The sequence below is a fragment of the Macaca fascicularis genome, chromosome 2 (genome assembly GCF_037993035.2).
Source record: "Macaca fascicularis isolate 582-1 chromosome 2, T2T-MFA8v1.1".
NCBI lineage: Eukaryota > Metazoa > Chordata > Mammalia > Primates > Cercopithecidae > Macaca > Macaca fascicularis.
The window spans coordinates 163,578,088-163,600,282 of NC_088376.1; the positions used below are offsets into that span (position 1 = coordinate 163,578,088).

A 22,195-nucleotide genomic window follows, 5' to 3' on the forward strand; every position below is an offset into this window, starting at 1 on the left:
AGGTTGCACAGAATTCCATCAAATAGAATGTGTCATGAAATTTTAGTGCTCAACCCAAAATGGCTGAAGCCCTTATCCTACCTGATTTTCAGAAAGTCCAATCTTTTGCCAGATTCTAATTTGAGGTGAAGAGCACGATTATGGAGTCTCTCCTATCCTGCTGTCCTATATGCCCTGCATGTGAACATGGGTACATGCACGCACGCACACACACATGCACCTTCTCAGAACAAGTCATAAAATACAAGTATAGTGAAGGACAGTTTTCAAGGTCTTGGACTGGGCCCAGTTCTTTCAGTTTTCTGGCTTATAGTTCTCAAGAATAACTGTAGAATGTGCTGGGAATCCAATATCCTGGGACCTGTTCCAGTCCCCCCACTACACAATATCCTTCAATGCTTTAGCTCAGTGATTCTTGTTTCCCTTGAGTATAAAACCCAGGATGGGCTGCCTTCCTGGGGGTCCTCAGCTGTGGTGCAAGTGGGCATGTGCAGATGAGGCTCCATGTGCCCCAGGCAGCTTTCCTAAGCCTTGGGGGACTGGCTCACATGAATTTCAGGCTTCTGTTGTCTGCTGCCTAGCTGTAAGTAACAAGCCAGATTCCTGTAACTTATTGCGTGCATAGGTATTCTGTCTCCCAAGACTCAGACAAATCACAGTGAACCTGCTTTTCACACAGGACAGTCTAAAACCTTACGGAGAAAGAGAACATTTCATGCCCCTAATACGCCAAACCACATTATTTTAGCCTTCATTTAAAAACATCTATATTCTGTCTCTGTTTTTCCAGAAAGAATAAGTAGAGACCGGCTTTACATTAGCCCAGACAAAAAGGTCACTTGTGGTTTTGCCAGAACAGAGAAGCTGTGTACCCTGCCGGTGATGCCAAGCTTGCAACTGTTGAGAGAGCTGAAAATTATTTGTATCTTTAAAATGACAATTTGATACTAAAATTCAATGGTTTTGTGTTTATTCTCTGAGATCACTTAACTTCAGAGTAAAATTGTGAACTTTAAGGGCTTATCTTTGGGTGTGCATTATGGCAAGGGAGTATTGTGAGAAGGTTGAAGGGAAAGAAGGCCCTGTGAGCACCCGGGGTTGTGTCAAAAGTTTCCCACATGACAGAAGAAACTGGCTGGAGGTGGTTGTCTGGGAATTTCCCTGGTTCTCTCATTTCATGACAGCTTGGTAAAAAGAAGACCCTAGATACACTTTTTAAAAGCCACCAGTAATATATAGATAGTATATGTTAACATATCTTTTTCCATTTTTTGTTGAACTGCTTATTATATGCTAGATACTATGCTGTGTAAAATGTACAACAATCGCACAAGGTAGATACTATTATTAACTCCATTTTCCATGTGCAGAAACAGGCAGTGCAAGGTTTAATAACTTGCCCAAGGCTACACAAAGTGGCATAGCATGGATTTGAATTTGAAAAACTACCACCAGCAACAGGTCCTTATCCTTTCTGCTGAATTCATGCTACCTACTCTCATTCTCACCATACTCTCAAGGTGGGCATTATTAGCCTCAACTTACATTAGTCCTGAGCAACCTGAGGCTTGGAGGCATCTGGTGGCAGAGCCAGGTTTCAATGGTGGCTCTCTGGAAAAGATCACAGAGCATGCCTTTTCTTAGTCCTAATTACATAGCAATTACCATGTTCCTGCAACAAGGAAAAAATTCACACCTTCAGAGCACCCTCCTCTTAGGTCTCCTGGATTCAGGGCTGGTGGAATAAGGGACAGTGGAGAGTCCACCTCACCCCAGAATGTCACCTCCACTAGAGCAGTCTCCAATAGAAAGTGTATTTTAGAAGGAAGATATAGTAAGAAGACACAGCCAGCCCCTGAAGTGGGCCGACAGATGGACTGTGTCACTTTCACCTGCTGACATTGACAATGGGGAGGAGGGCTGTCCATATACCAGCCAAAATGATGAGAAACACCGCTTTGAAGCATGGCTCTCTATTAGTAAGTACATGTTTCTATCCACAACTCTGTAGATTGGGAGACCAAAAGATTCTTTCTTTGCTCTTATCTCCAAGTCAGACAACCCCATTTTAGACTCATGTTCTCTGGGTGTTAGTATTGAAAGTCCAGGGGCTCCAAGCTCAAATACCCTGAGAGGGGTCACTTGCCTGAGGCCACCAGTTGGTAGAGACAACGACCTCAAGGCCCACAAAAGTGAAGGACCTTGGCAAGTGGAGACAGATATAACCAACCACAGTGTGAACAGATAAGTCTAGATCATGTCCGAAGCATTGGGTGGGGTCTCCACTGTGGCTAAGGGGCAAAATGAGTGCAGAGGTGGGGGAACTGCCTGAGAAGGGGAAAAAGCCTGAGAGGAGAGTGAAGATTCTCTGCCCACTTCACAATTTTTCCTGGGTTCACTCTGTCCCTTCCCTACCCCTGCTGCCAAATGTGGATCTCAAACCCACACCTAGTCTTTCCTCTTGACATCACCACTTAATTGTAGGAAGGTGAAGACAGCACAGGCTTACACTGTCACCATATTATACCATTTTGACTCTAAGGAATGATTTTCTAATACTTAAACAGCTAACAATTAGAGTGTAGTAGAACGTGTACAAAGAAAATGGGCTTTAAAGACTGTGCTATGATGACATAGTAAGAAATATGTATTTGGTCTCTACCCCTGAGTTTCTGATGCAGAGCTGCTAAAACCCTTGTAGATAGGGGTGCTAATCTTTTGTTCAAATATTTAGTCTTTGACCCTGGTTCCTGGCACAGAACTCTTAAATCCCTTGATATTTCCCAAGTGAGAGGAGCATCTTTTGTTCTAGTGAGAGGACTTTTTGGTGGGCTCCTGGATAGCCTCTGGATGGGGACTTGTTGCCAGGGGGATCAATCATGTGATTAGAGGGTTGCAACTTTTGTCCCCACCCACCTCATGACCCGCAGGGAGGGGTGGGGGCTTAAAGGCTGAGTTGATTCCCAATGGCCAATGGTTTAGTCAATCATGCCAACACAATAAACCTCTATAAAAACCTAAAAGAACTGGGTTTGGACAGCTGAACCCATGGAGCTTCCTAAAGGGTGGTATACCTGGAGAGGTCACTGAAGCTCCACACCCCTTCCCACATGCTTTGCCCTGTGCATCTCTTCCAACTGGCTAGACATTTGTAGCCTTTGTAATATCTTTTAACAAACCAGTAAACTAAGTGTTTTCCTGAGTTCTGTGAGCCACTCCATCAAATTAATCAAACCTGAGGAGGGTTTTGTGGGAACTCTGATTTACAGCTGGTTGGTCAGAAGCACAGGCCAGAACCTGGGACTTGTGGTCAACATCTGAAGCAGTGGTATGGGTGAGGAGGGGCAGTCTTGTGCCTTAACTTGTGGAATCTGATGCTATCATCCAGAAGATACCATCAGAATTGAATTAGAGGACACCCACTTGGCGTCTGTTAGACACTGCTTGGTGCGTGGAGAAACAACTCCCACACCTTTGGGTGTCAGAAGTGTGAGTGCTGCATGAGACTGGGAAAAGCACCATGGTTTGGTTCCATCCTTTGTACGAGAAACAGACCTGGTTTTAAACCGCAGCTCCATCTCATCCTGAGTGACTTTGGACAGATGGCAACCTCTCTGAGCCCAATTTCTTCATCTATTCATGGGTTGTTGTGAATGATCTGACACACAGCAATATTCTCTTCCTCTCTTCTTTATCCTTCGCCAAATGGAAAGAACCTCCCCTACTCCCTAGGAGTTACTCTTCCCAACCTCCAAGCCCAAAGAGTAAAACAAATGATGGTAGGCTGCCCTCCAGTCCCATCTAAATAACCTGTGGGTCCTCAGCCTGACCCCAGGCAGCCATTGTTGAGGAGCTGGCCCGGGAGGCCGGTTGGATTGTGAAGTTAGTCCCCATTCTTTCCCCTCAATGTCCCAGTAGCTCAGTGGCTGTTTTAAAAAGATGCAAGTTTACTCACTCCAGAGAGGTACAGAAAGAAGAATAAATGAAAAATGTTGTGGTTGGAGAATCTTGAAGAAGGGTGAATGAGGTCAATGCTAATTTTGTAGATCTAAAACAACAAACAAGCAAGCAAACAAAAAACAACTATTGCCAAGACTTCTAGACAACATGTAGCAATCTTGGCTAACAAAGAAAGCAAATGAAACGGCATCACACAGCAGGTCCAAAAAGTATCATTTGAAAGGTCACATATGACCTCCTCTGTTGTGCAATACACATAGATTAACTTGATAAGAATGGCAAATTCATACAATGTGTCAGACCATCTTTATTGATTTACCCTAACGTTATGCATAAAGTTTATCTTTCCCCCATTCGTTCTCATCCTCCCTTTTCTCTCTCTCTCTCTCTTTCTCTGACACACACACACACATAAGGAAGCAAAGTCACCAGCTGAGAGTGAAGTTTGGGGTGGAGGTTTTGAGGTTTGAGAAAAAAGAAGTCTGAAAGTCTAACCTCTTTTTGAAATGTGCCTGTGATGAAGAGTGACAATCGGCAAAGCAAATCTAATAGGATCCCTAAAGAGCGTTTTCCTGTTGTTTACAATTGTGGCTAAAGCACTGCACTAGAAAACAACAAATGCTAAGATCCTCCCTGCATCCCCTAACCCCTACCCCCTGCGACACACACAACCCTCCTCCACCACATTCTAAAAAGACTGGAAGGACCTGGAAAAACATTCCTATGGGACAAACCAGAAGGTGGCAGGACAGCTATCATCAGACCTCATTTCCCCACCACTCCCAGCTGAAAACCAGGGATTTCACAAAGGAAAAATCATGAGTCATAGTTCTGTGGTTTTCTCAAAAGGAGAAGGAGGAGACGCTCTTCCTTCCCACCCCTGAGAATAGGCCAAATAAGAGTAAGCCCACTGGCTGGACTGAGGGTGACCAAATGAACGTGATGATGGCATCTCATTTCCCAGGTGGACATCTGCTGGGCAGCCTGTGCCTAGGACTGACTCAGAAGACACACAGCACCACACAATAGGATTGATGCAGTGACAAGGCCAGGACAGAAGGTTGTGGGAGGAGTGAAGAGAAGGTGGCCAAGTGCCTGAACAATCAGAGCAGGTTTCACCCAGGAAGCTCTATCTATCTGAGTTGGGTCTTGAAGGACAAGTAAGAATTTATTATCAGGTAGACACGGATTGGGAAGAGCATCAAGAAATGAAGAACATGATTAGACCATGATTAGTTTAGCATGGTCAATTTGTTATTTGTAAACATAACTCTGGAGGATAATGAGGGAAGCACAAGCTAGGAGGCTAGTTCATAACACTCAATAGATACTGATTAATGCCTATTGGCTGCCCAAGCACTGTGCTAGGTTCTGTCTAGAAATAATACAAACAAGCAAATAGATAATAACAAAATTGGTAACGTGTTAACTGCCATGATGAGGAGAGTACTGAGAGCAGCTCAGAGCAGCATGTCCCACACTTGAGTAGCTTGGCTTGCAGAAATCCAGCTGAAAAATCCTCAGGGCAAGAAGGTAATAGAGGTGATAGATTTAGAGTATATTTAGGAGGTAGACCAGCCTAGCAGATATTGTTAGGACCCCACATATATCCCTCACTGTTCCCATGCCCCTTACAGCTTGCCCCTGCAAGTATCTCTGAGTCTTTACCTGAAGACACTCAGGTTTGGTTTGTTCAAAGGGCAAGCCAAGAAGTACCAGGGATTAGCACCTCTGGCAGTGGTGCTCAAGCAGTGTCAGATGGAAGTCAGTGGATAGATACCCCAGGTTTGCTTGCTCTTCAAATGGGATAGTTCTGAGGACTGCTTTAGGCAGAAGACTCAGATGGCAGAGTGCCAACTGCTCACAGTGGAAACCTGCTCATTGACATACCTGGTACTAGCCCCCTTCCCTTCCTGGTTTCATTTCCCCATTCTCATATCGGTATTTCCTGGAATCATCGCCCAGATAAACTGCTTGCATTCTGATCTTTGTCTCAAAGTCCACTTTGTGGGAACCCAACTTGAGACAAACAGAAAAAACTTTTAGAACAAGTACATGATGAAAATGAAGACTCAAATATGAGGTTATGAGATTTTTTGGTTGGGAGACACTGACTCCATCAACTGAGTGAAAAGACTCTTCAGTGTAAGAACAGGGATAGATTCTGGAAGAAAAGGATGAGCCTGAAAACACTGAGCTCAAGGTGCCCAAGGGACTTGTTATCTCAAAATTCCCTGAGTACAAGGTTAAGACTCTTGACTTTGGAAAAAGTGAAAAGAAATAGCAGAAAAGGAAATACACAAAAGAAGAATCCATCAGAAATGAACATCACATCTCCTAAAGGGAAATTACAGTGTCTTCTTTTGCCCCGAGAGAATATAAAGCCCTAGCTGTCTCTTCCAGCCGATTTCTGTATTCTAGTTTCTCATAGTTGGAGGGACTCACTCCTTTAAAACCATACATAACTCCCCACCAGCAGCCAGCAATGGCAGCTGTAGAATCACTGTCTCCACCATGGAAAAAGGCTCGGTGGGCAAGCTCCTTCCAGGAATCTCCCGCAGCAAGGACAGCATCGTAGGCAATCATGGGGGCATCGTGCCCACTGCTGCCACCCCAGCCAGAGTAGCTCAGGGAGGTGTAGAACTGATCCCTCTCCTTCACACCGAAGGGCTCGGGGAAGGTAGGGGCTGATTCTCCATCCAAAATCCCTCTAAGTTTTAGGTAATTTTCCCATTTGGTTTGGAAGTAGGACCTGTAGAAAGGAAAAAATCTAGAGTCAGTTGAAAAAAATAAGGTGAAAAGTCATAACAAAAAGCACCAGATGGATGTGTGAACAGAGGAAAATCCAACATAACTTCGACTTCTTGCAGTAATATCTTAAACTATTTAAACATTAAAATTATTTCTATATAAGTACCATTCATTCAATACATTTCTCATAAGGATCTACATAAATAAGGTACTGATCCTGTTGCTAAATAAAGAGATACACATCATGTTAAAGGGTAGGAAATAAAGGTTTGTTTTTCCTGGGAGGGTCGAGAGCAATGACCTTTCAAGGGGGAACTTCAGGACATCACAACTGTGGGTGACTTCAGCAGAAAGCCTCTTTTTATTCTAAGAAAGAGAGTGTGAAGTGAATTCACAAGAAGGGGAAGATGTGGCCTTACCACTTATTAGTGAGCTAGTGGAAAAACCTGTCTCTGGCATTTTAACCAAGGATTTCAAAATATTATTTGTGTACGTATCAAGACAACACTGAAAAAGCAAATTCCAGGAAAGTAGGAAATATGCATGAAAATTCATGGCAGCATAGGATAGCCATAAAAACGACAGGATCCCTGTGTAAGAAGGAAACACCACAGCTGCCCTATTCATTGAGGTACCCACTTGGCTACTTTGTACAATCATTACTGGAAAGGACCTTGAAATCCTTAGCAGATTGGTAGAAAGGGGGCTGGGTGGTGAAAACCATGAGGGTTGCTGTGATCTCTGAATACAAGATATATATGTGCAGGTGGATGTGCACAAACAGATTCAACCATGTTTGAGCAGGGCATGCACCTACAGACTCACCAGTGTTGAAGATTTTCCTCTACAAAGTAGCCTGATTGGACAATGTACTTTTTAGCTTCTGGTAGCAGCTCCATCAGTCCTTTTCCCCACTGCAAGGGTGGTCTGGCATTCACAGCATAGGCTGTAAAAAGAGCGGACGCAAGGGCCCCCAGGTAGCCTGTTGGGTGGTGGTGGGTCATCCGACCGCTCTCGATGCTCACTTGGATCAGTGTGTCCAGCTGGCTATGGTGTGGGAACCTGAGACCGATGCACATGGCCCGCATGGCGGCCCCACAGCCGCCCTCATGGCTGTTGAAGGGAATTCTCCAGCCATTGGGCTTGCCGGGCTTCAGCTGCATGGCGTTGTGCATCGAGGCATTACCTGGGGAAGAGTCAGATAAGGGATGGGGGTTAGCATAACCAAAGCAAAGGCTCCAGCAGGAATAAATAACTAAACTCTGTCTCCAAGTATTTTTGATGGAGAGGGAGAGCCAAAAAATATGATGAATGCCCCAAAACTCCAAACCCCACCTAACAATGTGCCTTTCTTTATGTATTAACCCTTGGCAAGATAATGCTAACAAAAGCAACAGACTCATATAGGGACGCTTGGAATCTTTACCAGTCATTACTGAGACATCACAACAAATTTAAGAAATAAGTATATTATTCTCTTTTTTAAGTAAATAAGTCTTTTAAACTCAGAGCTTAAGAAACTTCTTCGATATCACATAATCAGCTAGTTAATGGCTGGGTAAAATCCATCGGACTCCAAAGCCCAATCCCTTATGGAGTCCAGTAAGAACCTTACAATTAGGCCGGGAGCAGTGGCTCATGCCTGTAATCCCAGTACTTTGGGAGATCACGGCAGGCAGATCACAAGGTCAGCAGATTGAGACCATCCTGGCTAACACGGTGAAACTCCGTCTCTACTACAAATACAAAAAATTAGCCGGGCGTGGTGGCACTTGCCTGTAGTCCCAGCTATTTGGGAGGCTGAGGCAGGAAAATCGCTTGAACTCGGGAGGCAGTGGTTGCAGTGAGTCGAGATTGCACCACTGCACCCCGGCCTGGGCAACAGAGTGAGACTCCGTCTCAAAAGAAAAACCAAAAAAACAAAAAACAAAAACCTCACAATTGGAGTTCCTGAATATCAAAAAGAGAGAAAGAGGCCAAAAATTCTAGAGTGAAGCCCTGGGCTCAGATGAGGAGCAGTGGATTCAGGGAAACAATGTGTCTTTGGTGAGTCACTGAACCTCTGGGCCTCGGCTGTCCCCTCGTGGCAGTGACGTAAGCAGGCTTGTCGCCCTGACCTGTCCTACTGGAGACCTGTGAATACGCATGCGAGCCAAGCGATGGCAGCAACATACAATGGAGTGTGGCACTGCTGTTCCTTTACTAGTCAGTGTATTCACAACAATGTTCATGGATGGCACAGGTGGACAAAAAAAAGTTTCCACTTGCTAAACTGATGAGCTATCGGATGCCAAGAAAGAATAAACAGAGATTGGCATCTCAAGCCAATCTTTGGGGTGACAAGGACCCCTTGGTATGGTGGTGGGAAGCTTTCATCAGGAGGTGTTATGTGCTGAATTGAGTCCCCCCAATTCAAACACTGTAGCTCTAAGTACCTCGATTTGGAAATAGGGCCGCCTTTAAAGAGGTGATTAAGCTAAAATGTGGCCTTTAGGGTAGGCCCTAATCTAATCTACCTGGTGTCCTTATATGAAGAGGAATGTGGACACACACAAACACCAGGGATGTATGCACACAGAGGAAAGACCATGTGAAGACACAGCGAGGAGGCAGCCGTCTGCAAGCCAAGGAGAGAGGCCTCAGAAGAAAGCAAGCCTGTCAATACCCTGACTTGGATTTCCAGCTTCCAGAGCTGTGAGAGATAAATTTCCATTGCTTCAGCCACTCAATCTATGCCATTTTGTTATGGCAGCCCTAGTAGCCTCAAATAGGAGAGGTAGGTCAGATGGGCCAGAGAAAATCACCTGGTGGCCCAAGTGGCTGTGACAAGTTGCTGAAGTGGGCAAGAACCACTTGTGAGCAAACCTGTGGCCAGAAGTCTCTAGAAAACCATTTGCATTTTTTTTTCTTGAGATGGGGTCTCACTCTGTAGCCCAGGCTGGAGTCCAATGGTGCGATCTTGGCTTACTGCAACCTCTGCCTCCAGGGTTCAAGCGATTCTCCTGCCTCAGCCTCCTGGGTAGCTGGGATTACAGGTGTGCACCATCACGCCCAGCTAATTTTTTTATTTTTAGTAGAGACGGAGTTTCACCATGTTGGTCAGGCTAGTCTCTCCTGACCTCAGGTGATCTGCTCACCTTGGCCTCCCAAAGTGCTGGGATTACAAGCGTGAGCCACCGTGCCCAGCCGCATTTTTCTTTAAAAATAAAAAATACACATTTTTCTTTTTACTTATTCATCACAGAAAACTTAGAAATACAAATAAGTAAAAATAAAAAACTATAAATACTCCCATAACCCAAATATAATTAGTAATCTTTGTATATGTTCTTCAAGACCTTTCTCAACACAGAAATACATATCTATTTTTTAAAAAAAATTTTTTTGGCCGGGCATGGTGATTCATGCCTGTAATCCCAGCACTTCGGGAGGCTGAGGCAGATGGATCAACTAAGGTCAGGAGTTCGAGACCAGCCTGGCCAACGTGGTGAAACCCCATCTCTACTAAAAATACAAAAATTAGCCAGGCATGGTGGTGCATGCCTGTAATCCCAGCTACGCGGGAGGCTGGGGCAGGAGAATCGCTTGAACCTGGGAGGCAGAGGTTGCAGTGAGCCGAGATTGTGCTACTGCACTCCAGCCTGGGCAACAGAGTGAGACTCCATCTCAAAAAAGAAAAAAATTTTTTTAGAGACAGGGTCTTACTCACTCTGTCACCCAGGGTGGAGTGCAGCAGTGCAATCATGGCTTACTGCAGCCTGGACCTCCTGGGTTCAAGGAAGCCTCCCATCTCAGCCTCCCGAGGAGCTGGGACTATGGGTGCCTGCTACTACAACTGGCCATTCAAAAAAAATTTTTTTAAAGACAGGCTTTTGCTATGTTGACCAGGCTGGTCTCAAACTCCTGGACTCAAGCAATCCTCTCCCCTCGGCCTTTCAAAGTGTTGGGATTACAGGTGTAAGCCACAGCACATGGCCCCACAAGATCTATTTTTTAAAGGACGGTAGGTTCATAACATACATATTATTTTACAACCTATTGGTGTATAATAATACCTTTCAGTATTAGTAAATATTATTTGCAAATTTTAAATTTTTATTAATGTTAATTGACAAATCATAATTACATATATTTATTTGGTATAATGTGATGATTTGATATATGTAAACAACGCGGGATGATCAAATCAAGCTAATTAGCATATCTATTGCCTCACTTATTTTTTGTGGCGAGACATTTGAAATTTACTCTCTTGGTTATTTTGAAATATACAATACCTTGTTATTGACTACAGTCACCCTGAATAATTTTAAATGGTTCCAAATGTGTCAGCTTAATTAATTATGAGAGATTTAGGTTCTTTCTATTTATTTCTTTATTTTTTAGAGTCAGGGTCTTGCTCTGTCACTTAGGCTGGAACGCAGTGGCATGATCCCAGCTCACTGCAGCCTCGACCTCCTGGGCTCAAGCAATCCTCTTACCTCAGCCTCCCAAGTAGCTGGGACTACAGGTATGTGCCACAACACCTGGCTAATGTTTTAAAAATTTTTTCTGGAGTGGTAGTCCCCAACGTTTTTGGCACCAGTGACCGGTTTTACAGAAGATAATTTTTCCATGGACGGGGTTGGTTGGGGGAGCTTTTGGGACGAAACTGTTCCCCCACAGATCATCAGACATTAGATTCTCATAAGAAGCCCACAATCTAGATCCCTCCCATGTGCAGTTCACAACAGGGTTCAGGCTCCTATGAGAATCTAATGCGCCACTGATCTGATGGAGGCAGAGCTCAGGTGATGATGCTCCTTCGCCCATCGCTCACTTCCTGCTGTGTGCCCCAGTTCCTAACAGGCCATGGACCAGTACCTGTCTCTAGAACAGGGATTGGCTACCCCATTCTAGAAACAGGGTCTCAGGATATTGCTCAGGCTGGTCTTGAACTCCTGGGCTCAAGTGATTCTCTCACGTTGGCTTCCCAAAGAGCTGGAATTACAGGTATGAGCCACCACCACGCTGTTGTTTCTATTTTTATCACATTTAGAAACACTATTGTTTCTTTGTTATTTAAATCTCCATCAACATTGTTAATGATTTCCTCGAGTCTGCTTTATTCTTTGCCTTCCTTGTACCTCCCACTGGCTGTGCTCACCTGGTGCCCGTCCATCCATGTCTTCCATGCAATCTTGGTAATGCTTAGCAAGGAGGTAATACAGTTGAGTCAACTTAGGGGCTTTCCCAGCTTCCACAAGAGCTTCTGCTGTGGCCAAGTGCATCACTGTGTCATCACTAACTCTCCACCTTCCCACATCTAGGGCATCCAAGCCGCCCAGCTGGGCCAACTGCCGGTGTATCTTCTCCCCATCCTGGAGGAACTCCCACTTCCCATTGTAGTACCCCAGGGAATCTCCAGCTGCACTTAGCACCATAGCAGCCACATACTTCTCCATCAGTCCCTCACACTTGCTGGGCTCTGGAGAGGGTGTCTTCGTGGGAAAATTAAGACAAAGGAAACAAGATGAGGATGAAGAAGAATCAGAAAAAACAACGGCTACAGCTATGTTTTATTGAGCACTCACTACTTGCAGGCATTGTATCAGGGGCATCTCATGTAATCCTCCTCACTGCTCTATGAAGAAAGTAAAGCCCAATTTATGTATGAGCAAGTGGAGGATCATGGAGATAACGCAGTTTCAGAAATGTTCAGTGACTTGTCTCAGGTCACAGAGCTAATAAGTGGCACGGCTGGGATCCTAACATAGGTTCATCTGACTCCAAAGTCTATCATTATAACTACAACTGTATCTCTTGCCTCTTGGTGAGTAGTAAGCCCATTAAATTCTGCAAGTCAAACCCAGCTCATCATTTTCTCTTCTTAGCTGGGATTTGGCCTTAGAAGTGCAAGGCTTTACACTTCCTATTGGTGTCACAATGTGTAGTTCACAAAGCACCTGCACATTCATTGTCTCACTAGTAGGGAGGGATTACAGTATGCATTTCACAGATAAGAAAATGAAGGCTCAGATAAGCTAAATTCACAAAACAAGAGGAGTGGAAGTACTGGAACCCAAATCTTCTGATTCCAGCCAAGCCAGGATGCTTGGCATCACGCCACTCAGCCTCAGCCCAGATTTTCTTACCTTGGGCAACCTCTGGGTGCCTCAGCCTCCACATTTGTAAAATGGCACTGATTTTAAAAAGTAACAACCTCCTGGATTTGTTGTTAGGAATAAACAAATTAAATTTCATAAAGTTGGCTGGACACGGTGGCTCACGCCTGTAATCCCAGCACTTTGGGAGGCCGAGGTGGGTGGATCACCTGAGGTCAGGAGATTGAGACCAGCCTGGCCAACAGGGTGAAACCCCATCTCTACTAAAAATTCAAAAATTAGCTGAGTATGGTGGTGTGTGCCTGTAACCCCAGCTACTAGGGAGGCTGAGGCAGGAGAATCGCTTGAACCCAGGAGGCAGAGGCTGCAGTGAGCTGAGACTGCACCACTGCACTCTAGCCTGGGCAACAGAGGGAGACTCTGTCTCAAATAAATAAATAAATAAATAAATAAGTTATTAGAGTGCTTGGCACATAGTAAGCTTGATTTTTGACGTATTTGTATTATTCATATACAACCAGGGAAAATGGGTGTTCTGTTTTAGAACTAGAACATTTTATCCCCACAACCTTTCCTTCGACAGCAATGTTTAAATATTGTTTCTCTTAGAAATGATCAGCTTCTAGAGAATTAGAATCTCGACTAATAATATACCCACCATGAATGAAATCCCTGGTAAAGCGCTGGCTTCCCTGTTGGTGCATTTCCTAAGAGCCCCCCTCTTTCAGCCAATTCCCCAGGGTTCCCTACTCCCTGTGGCTTTCAGGTCAAAGCCCTCCATCCCATCCAGGCCAATACTTTTATAAGGGTCCGGCAGACTAGCTCGTTCTCCCCTCAGGTGAAACTTTTCCCTCCCCTCCATTTATCTAAACCCTATTTACTCAAGGTCTAGTTCAAGTCACGGGGCTTCCAGAAGTGCTTCTGCAGCTGCACTGCTGTTGTCCATGGAATGCAGGCTAGGGAGCCCCTGGAGGAGTAAACGACGAAGACGGATGCGTTCTAGTACCCAGTTACTGGTAATGCTGTTTCTGCTCACAAAGGATATTTGTAAATGTTATTTACGTCGCTTATTATTTACAGTGAAGCCTAGGCACTGAGGTTCTGGGCTATTAGACCTGACTCTGCCGAGACAGAGTTGTGGGAGAACAGACACTCGGGACCGCGGTTTCCCCATCTGTAAATTGGAGGGGTAGTGGGGAGGTATAGGCTCCCTGAAGTTCCGTCCTGCGCTGTGATTTTCAGACACTAGCTCCGCTTCTTGGCTTCTGAAGACTAACTGTTAACCCCCCATACCCTCCATCTCAATGTCCTCATTGTACTTTCCGTAATTCCTTCTGGCTCCACCCTAATGTGTGTTTCGGTGAGTTGCAAGCTGGGATGGGGGAAGAAGAGCGGCATCTTTTTTCGTTTGTAAATTGCCTTTAACGTTCGCTTTCAGAACGCTGCAATTCCTTAACTCCTCAGAACATTCACGGGTCACATTCTCGCACCCGAACTATACATTCAGAACTAAGATCTGATCAGCTGCTTCCGAGCCATGCCCGGCTTTGGAGAGAAACGGGGCGGTTGACAAGCTCTCGCGCTTTGCAAGACTGGGTGGGAATCCTCACGGCCCCGCCAGCCAGGGGCCGGGGAGGGGAGCGCGGGGCCGAGGGCCGGGGGGCGGTACCTGCTCGTAGCCTGGACTGGAACGCGCGAGCGAAGGGCGCGGCGCGGGCTCCTGGGACCGGGGAAGAGGCCTGGCTGCTGCCGGTGGGCGACGGCGCGAGCTGGGGCGGAGCCAGGTCCCCGGCTTCCGGGACTGTCCCCAGGTCAGAGTGGAGGCGGCGAGCGCCCCAGCACCTGCGCTCGGCCGCGCGGAGTTTGAGCTAATCTTGGAACTTCCAAGGCGGCTTCCCGGCACCGCCGCGCCCTTCTGCACCCAAGCGAGAGTGGACAGGACCTCCGTCGCCCGCCCCAAATGCTCTGAAGGGCCCGGAGCCTGGTGCCCGGAATGTGGCGGCACCGGAAAGCCGGCTCTCGCCCGGGTGTGGTCAGTGACTCCCGCGTAGACCCGGCTGACGCCTTCGCCCGTGCTCACGTCCGACTCTGTAGGGCTGTAGTGGACCGGGTGTGCCCAGATGCTTGGAAGAGCGTACTGAGTGCGCCGCCCTTGCCCGGGTTCTGGGCCTTCACGCATAAAGTGGGATAATAATATCTGCCTCTTAGAATGGTTGTTAAGGATCCAGTTAGTTAATTTTAACTCATCTTTTATTTGGCAGCAGCGTAGAATTATTTTATCCTGATCGTAAATAAAAGCAAAGAAAAACGAAGATTATTTTCGTCTAAATACATTAATCATGCCACTTTTAAAGCAAATCAGAATCACCATATGCAAGTATTCTATGTATTTCTCCAAAGTTTTAAATTTGCTATGCCTGTTTTCTTGCTGTAATGACTAGCTTTGGTCTGAGAGCTTTTTAAAAAATTGATATCTAATTTATATATAATGAAATGCCCTTACACCATAATCAAAATATGGAATATTTCCATTACTTTAAAACATTCTCTTGAGACGTTCCCAGTGAATCCCCATCTCCATCTCCAACTCTAGCCTAAGTGACTTTTGAGTTTTTACAAAAATCAAGTTCACCAGTAAGGGAGGCAGAGATCACCCTCAACCCCCCACACCCTTTAGCTTTTAGTGGGCTAATCAGCTGCATCGAGAAGCCAAATTGACACTAGGCAGATTAACAAGAGAAAAGTATACAAATTTTATTAATTGTACATGTACACGGGGATGTTAAGAGACTGAATCCTGAAGAAAGTGGCCAAAGCAAGATGCTTTTATACTTTTTAGAAAAAGAGTGATAAATTGAAGAAGAAATGACAGGACAAAGAAAATCTGGCTAAGGTGGTAAAAATTTCTGGGGGAGCCCCTAGAAGATATATGGGGGGTGGGGTGTAAAACAGGTGGAAGATAATGGTTACTTTGCAAGAATGTTTATTCCAGTCCAAATGCCACCTCCAGTTCCAAATCTCTGGATATAGGGTTATTTTCTCACTCTGGCGTGGAGAACATACCTCTCCTAGAGGAATCTTTATTGCTGGCTACATGTAGGAAGAGACAGTTCAGCTCCTGTTAGGGAACCAGGTTCATTTGCCTTTCACACAGTATGCCAATCACTGAGGCGCATGAGTTTTGCAGTAGAGAAAGGGCGTATTCACAAGGCAACCAGGCCAGGAGACTGGAGAACAGGCCTCAAATCTGCCTTTCCAAAGATGGAATTTTAGGGATGCTTATAGGTTAGGGGAGGAAGGTGGTCCAAGGTGCCCAAAAAGATGAGGTAAGGAAAACAGGCAATCGGTAATCTGAGCAAGCATAGTCAAGCTTCATGGCTGTTCATAGAACACATGTTCACAAAATCACGATGTTAGCATGATCTGAGGGTGGAGTTTTGGGCCTTCTGATGTCAAAAGGTCACCCATTGGACACTTATGCAGGTGCAAATGAAGGGCTGGTGGCTTGAACTGGACAAGAACTGATTCTAAGTTCCTGAAAAATAACTTAAGCAATCATTTCCATGGTGTCCTATCAGAGAAGTTATCTCTAAGGAGGCAAGTGGAATTTAGTTATGTATTGTATAGCTACGTGACTTTTAGCTATGCAGGTTTTAAAATTGACTAGAAACAAGGGACTAAAAGCAAGCGAGGCAAATTAAGTGTGAGGCCTTATCAGGTCAGACCTCAGTTTTACTCACCCTTTCTGAAACTATAATTTCTTTAATGTTTTCAACTCGAAATAATCAATATATTATATGGCATATTTGGGGATGGCACATCCTTCGTTCTTTCAACTATCAAAGATTTTCAGCCTCTGAGGATGCAGTCAAAGCAAGTTCCGTAGTAAGAGACATTTCGAATAATAAGCATCCTGATACAACTCAACACAGTTTCAGCTTAAGATGTCTGCTGAGGATATTGTTCATATTATATAGTGATCTTTCTGTGAGAATCCATGGGAAAGGGTGATTTTTTGTTTTTGCCTTAAATGTAAAGAATAACTGGGGCTGGGCACAGTGGCTCATGCCTGTAATCCCAGCACTTTGGGAGGCCGAGGTGGACAGACTGCTTGAGACCAGGAGTTCGAGACCAGCCTGGGCAACATGGCGAAACCTGTTCTCTACAAAAAATACAAAAATTATCCAGGCATGCGCCTGTGGTCTGAGCTACTCAGGAGGCAGAGTTGGGAGGATTGCTTGAGCCCAGGAGGCAGAGGTTGCAGTGAGCTGAGATTGTGCCACTGCACTCCAGCCTGGAAGACAAAGCAAGATCCTATCTCAAAACACAAACAGACAAACAAACAAACAAAAACAAAACAGAAAAACTGGGGTTGTTAGCAATTTGTTTGCTTTGAACTTTATGGTGCCTATGAACTTGCGACCATTAGCATGGACTCCTTACACATCCATGCTATCTGGTTTCAAATCCTTGTGATAACACTTGGGGGCCAGGCACGGTGGCTCATGCCTGTAATCCCAGCATTATGGGAGGCCAAGGCGGGTGGATCACGAGGTCAGGAGTTCGAGTCCAGCCTGACTAACATGGTGAAACCCAGTCTCTACTAAAAACAAAAAATTAGCCGGGCATGGTGGTGGGTGCCTGTAATCCCAGCTACTCGGGAGGCTGAGGCAGGAGAATCACTTGAACCCGGGAGGTGGAGGTTGCAGTAAACCAAGATCGTACCACTGCACTCCAGCCTGGGCAACAGAGTGAGACTCCATCTCAAAAAAAAACAAAACAAAACAAAAACAAACAACAACAACAAAAAACACTAGCTTGAGTAAGTGACTTTAGACAAGTCACTTCATCTTGCTAAGCTTCACTTTCTGTTGTAAAGTAGGAAAAATAATAGTACATATTTCATAAAGTTGGTTTGAAGATTGCATGAAATAATTAATTGAAAAATTTTAGCACAGTGCTTATCAATGTAGTAGTCATGCAAGAAAAAATTACTACCAGATCAGATACCTCTCTGTATTCCCAGTTCTCATCTCCATCACACACATGAGCCATTCTACCTTCTTTTCACATTAGTTAACACCTACTGACATCCTTTCTCCTCTGTCAAAATTAGAAAATGTTTCTGGGGCATCAAGGACATTGTCGTGTAAACCAACAGGATAATTTATCAGTTAGCATGTTTCTGGTTCCAAATAATGGCAAATAACATCACTCTTCCCCACCCCCAAAACACCACATACTCACCAGGCTTAAATAATAAAGACACTTATTATCTTATGTAACAAAATGTCTAAAGGTAAGAAGTCCCAGGGTTAATTCAGCAACTCAATACTATCATCAAAGGCCCTGTTCTTCTTATCTTTCTGACCTACTATCTTCAGTTATTTTTATCCCCAGACTGACGTTTTTAACTGGCACAAGATCACATTTTTCCCCATTTTAATTCATTTTATCAAATGTGTATAGAGGTCCTATCCTTCGGTGTGTTTTTGTTTAAACCATTTTGCTATTTTGTGTCTGCTAGTGAGTCCAAGAGGCCTTGCCTATTAATCACTTACTGTTAATTCCTTTGAAAATTTTTGTTTAGCTTTGATTATTTCAGATTATATATTTATGATTATATTGCAGTCAAGATAATGTGTATGCATAATAATACATTGCAGTTGCAGTTATAGACAGTGTCCAGTGCAAAAAGAGAGTGTCTCTTCTTTCAAGATAAAGAAACTATTCTCAAAGATCCTCCAGAAGTCTAAACCAATTCCTGGCAGGCAGGTTGGATTATGATGTTTCCCTTAGATCAATGATAGACACGTCTTCCCTGAAAGATAGTGGTAGGTTCTTTTACAAAAACCAGTGTTTGTTTGCGAAGGAAACAGTGAATGTTGTTCTGCCAAAAAGAACCAATAGTTACTTGGCATCTTACTAGGTGCTAGGCATTAGCATAGGTCCTAGAAAGACAAATATATTGCATACTTGGTTCCTTGCTCTTAGTTTTATTGAGGAAGACATATCATAGGCATCTTCATTACTCACCAATACTGAATCAATTGCTATGTTGAGGCTCTTGCTGAGAAATAAACTTGTAGGCCTTGGACCTGATCTCTAAGATCCTTCAGACACTTCATATATAAGGTAGGAACAATGACACTGTTCTTAACAAACTTGTCACTTACAAGAAAGATCTTTATACATTCTTCAGACATTAAACACCTGCTGTGTAAGTATGTGCTAGGCCCTGACAGCCCCTGCTCCTCTGGAGTACCCAAGTTTTCTTACTTTTAGGCTGCTAACTATTTTTAAAATTACCAAAACAAGTGTTTATATGTTTTCTTAAATAACTTTATTGAGATATGACTGGCATACAAAAAGCGGTACATATTTAGCGTATACAACTTGATGAGTTTGAAGATAAGTACAGTAACTTTTTATAATAAAAGTAATGTATAATTGTAGTCAAAATGTTCTAAAAGAAATACCCACACACATTCACAAATATAAATGTTTCTGGATGTTCTGCACAAAATGTTCCCAATGGCAGAAAATTGGAAATATCCTCAATATCCATCTACAGGGGAGTATTCATTTCCTTCCCCTAAATTGTGACATAACTATTTATGGAAAAACTATGGAGCTGCTTAAAACCGTGAGGTAGACATAGACATGCTCACATGGGAAGAGCTTAGAGACACTTAACTGAAAAAAAAACAAAATTTTAGGCTGGGCATGGTGGCTCACGCCTGTAATCCCAGCACTTTGGGAGACCAAGGTGGGTGAATCACCTAAGGTCAGAAGTTCAAGACCAGCCTGGCCAACATGGTAAAACCCTGTCTCTACTAAAACCACAAAAATTAGCCGGGCATGATGGTGCAGGCCTGTAGTCCCAGCTACTTGGGAGGCTGAGGCAGGAGAATCACTGAACCCCAGAGGCAGAGGCTGCTGTGAGCCAAGATCGCGCCATTGCACTCCAGCGTGGGCAACAGAGCAAGACTCCATCTCAAAACAAACAGACGAAAAATTAAAAAGATTTAAAAAGATGAATATATATGGCCTTATTTATATTCGTGAGAAAAGCTCTGTGTGTGTGCATGTGCAAATGCACGTATATGTGTATAAAATGGATAGAAGGATAAATATCAAATTACTAATAATGATTACAGTTATCTCTGAGGATGAGGATGAGAGAGTTGTCAGGGAGTAGGAAGAGAGAGAAAGGGAAGCTTAATGCTTGCAATAAGCATTTTTGTATATTATGTGTATGAAGAAATTTTAGAAAACAGACAAAATAGAAACCATCCACAGTTCATGATTCAGGTTGTATATATTTACAGTCTTTATTTTATGTACATGTTTTTTGAACAAAAATGGAATAATTTTGTGTATGCAATTTTATATCCTGTAAATAAAACTACTTACTTTTACATTGTAAGTGTGTCTGTCTCATTTGCAATAGTATTATGACCGTAATTGATTCTAAATGTTCACATAAGGTCATGCTTTTAGAATAAACTCCCTTCCAATTTGACACAAAAAAGTCTAAGGCCCTAGCGGTCAGCTCCTCTACCACACCGTGGCTAAAACTGCTTCAACAGAAGGCAAATGGAAGCACAGAATCAAAAAACAGGAATTAACTCTTTGCCACTTTGGGGCCTGAATATGTGGATTATACATACATGACTGCCTAGCTGAATAATCGGAGCTTAAAAAAAAAAAAAAGTGAAAGAAAAGGGAGTTGGTTGAACAAGAAATGGTTGATAGGCAGGGCCGCTTGGACTTACTAGCAGACACAAAATAGCAAAAAAGCTTAAAGAAAAACATACTACAGGTTAGACCTCTATATACATTTGTTAAAATGAATTTAAATGAAGGAAAATGAAGAAAGCAGAAGAAAGCTAGTACAGGAGAAACAGGAATCCCAGCTGCTCACATATCCTGTGTTTTCAATTCAATTCAAGAAGATTTAGTGAGCATCTGTGATGGCTAATTTTGTCAGCTTGGATAGGCCACAGTACCTAGATATTTGGTCAAACATTGTTCTAGATGTTTCTGTGCAGGTATTTTTTAAGATGAGATTCACATCTAAATCAGTAGCCTTTGAGTAAAGCAGATTACTCTCCCTAATGTGGATGAGCCTCATTCCAATCAGTTGAAAGCCTTAATAGAAAAAAGACTTGCCTCCCCCAAAGAAGAGAGAATTCTGCTAGCAGACTGCCTTTAGACTCGAGCTGCAACTCTTTCCTGGTCTTCAGCCTGCTGGCCTACCCTGTCAAACCTACCAGCCTCCACAATGGTATAAGCCAATTCCTCAAAGTAAACTCTCTTTCTCTGCATGTGCGTGTGTGTGTCCATCCTATCAGTTCTGTTTCTCAGAAGAACCTTGACTAATACAGTATCTAAAATGTGCCAGCCAGTCTGGTGCGGTGGTTCACGCCTGTAATCCCAGCACTTTGGGAGGCCGAGGCGCGCGGATCACCTGAGGTCGGGAGTTCGAGACCAGCCTGGCCAACAGCGTGAAGCCCCATCTTAACTAAAAATACAAAAATTAGCTGGGCGTGGTGGCGGGTGCCTGTAATCCCAGCTACTTGGGAGGCTGAGGCAGGAGAATTGCTTGAACAGGGGAGGCAGAGGTTGCAGTGAGCCAAGATCGCACCATTGCACTCCAGTCTGGGCAACAAGAGCAAAACTCTGACTCAAAAATAATACAAATAAATAAATAAATAAAATGTGCCAGCCAAGCACATGCTTGGTGCTTCTTGCAGCTACAGAGGTAGGGCAAAAATCACATGAGGAGAGGAGACACTGTACAGGACAATGGCACGAGGCTGTGAGAGTGTGGAAAGAGAGAACGGTCAAGGTACATGGTTGGCACCTATGAGAGAGTTAATGTTATCAGCTCAGTCAGGGTGTTCAGAGAGCGGCATCCAGAAGATCAGCTCATCAGTGAAAACAGGCTCAGACTCCACCGCTGATTTCAACCAACCACATGACTGCTGTCCCTTCCTTTTGCAGTTTTGACACACAACTGACCATCATTCTGTCCTGATAAGAGACCACCAGTCACAGATTGGTTTTGGCCAGTCTACAGAGGACCTGCAGCGAGGGTTTTTGTGTCCTCTGCTTCACCTTTTAACATCAGAGGGCCGAGAACTCCACCCTCAGATCATGCTGATGCTGTCATTTTTTGTACAAGGCACACCTTAAAGGGGCATGAAGCTCAATTGCACATGCACATGTTTCTCCTTTCATAAATATTCATGATTTCTCCTATAGCTTATTAAATACGTGTATTTTTGTAATCCCAGCTACTTGGGATGCTGAGGCGTAAGAATCGCTTGAACTCGGGAGGTAGAGGTTGAAGTGAGCTGAGATTGTGCCACTGC

At 44.1% G+C, this 22,195-nt stretch overlaps 1 protein-coding gene and 1 pseudogene across 1 annotated transcript; both read right to left on the reverse strand.

The window, feature by feature from the left end:
- Positions 1-4,249: 4,249 nt before the first annotated feature.
- On the reverse strand, positions 4,250-14,591 carry ADPRH (ADP-ribosylarginine hydrolase). The gene is made up of 4 exons (XM_005548063.4): positions 14,485-14,591; positions 11,858-12,191; positions 7,537-7,897; positions 4,250-6,712 (listed from the first exon to the last, which is right to left on the reverse strand). Exons 2-4 carry the CDS (start codon positions 12,153-12,155, stop codon positions 6,298-6,300), a joined length of 1,074 nt encoding a protein of 357 aa, XP_005548120.3. The 5' UTR covers positions 12,156-12,191; positions 14,485-14,591; the 3' UTR covers positions 4,250-6,297.
- On the reverse strand, positions 14,325-15,011 carry LOC123571714 (uncharacterized; annotated as a pseudogene).
- Positions 15,012-22,195: the final 7,184 nt, after the last annotated feature.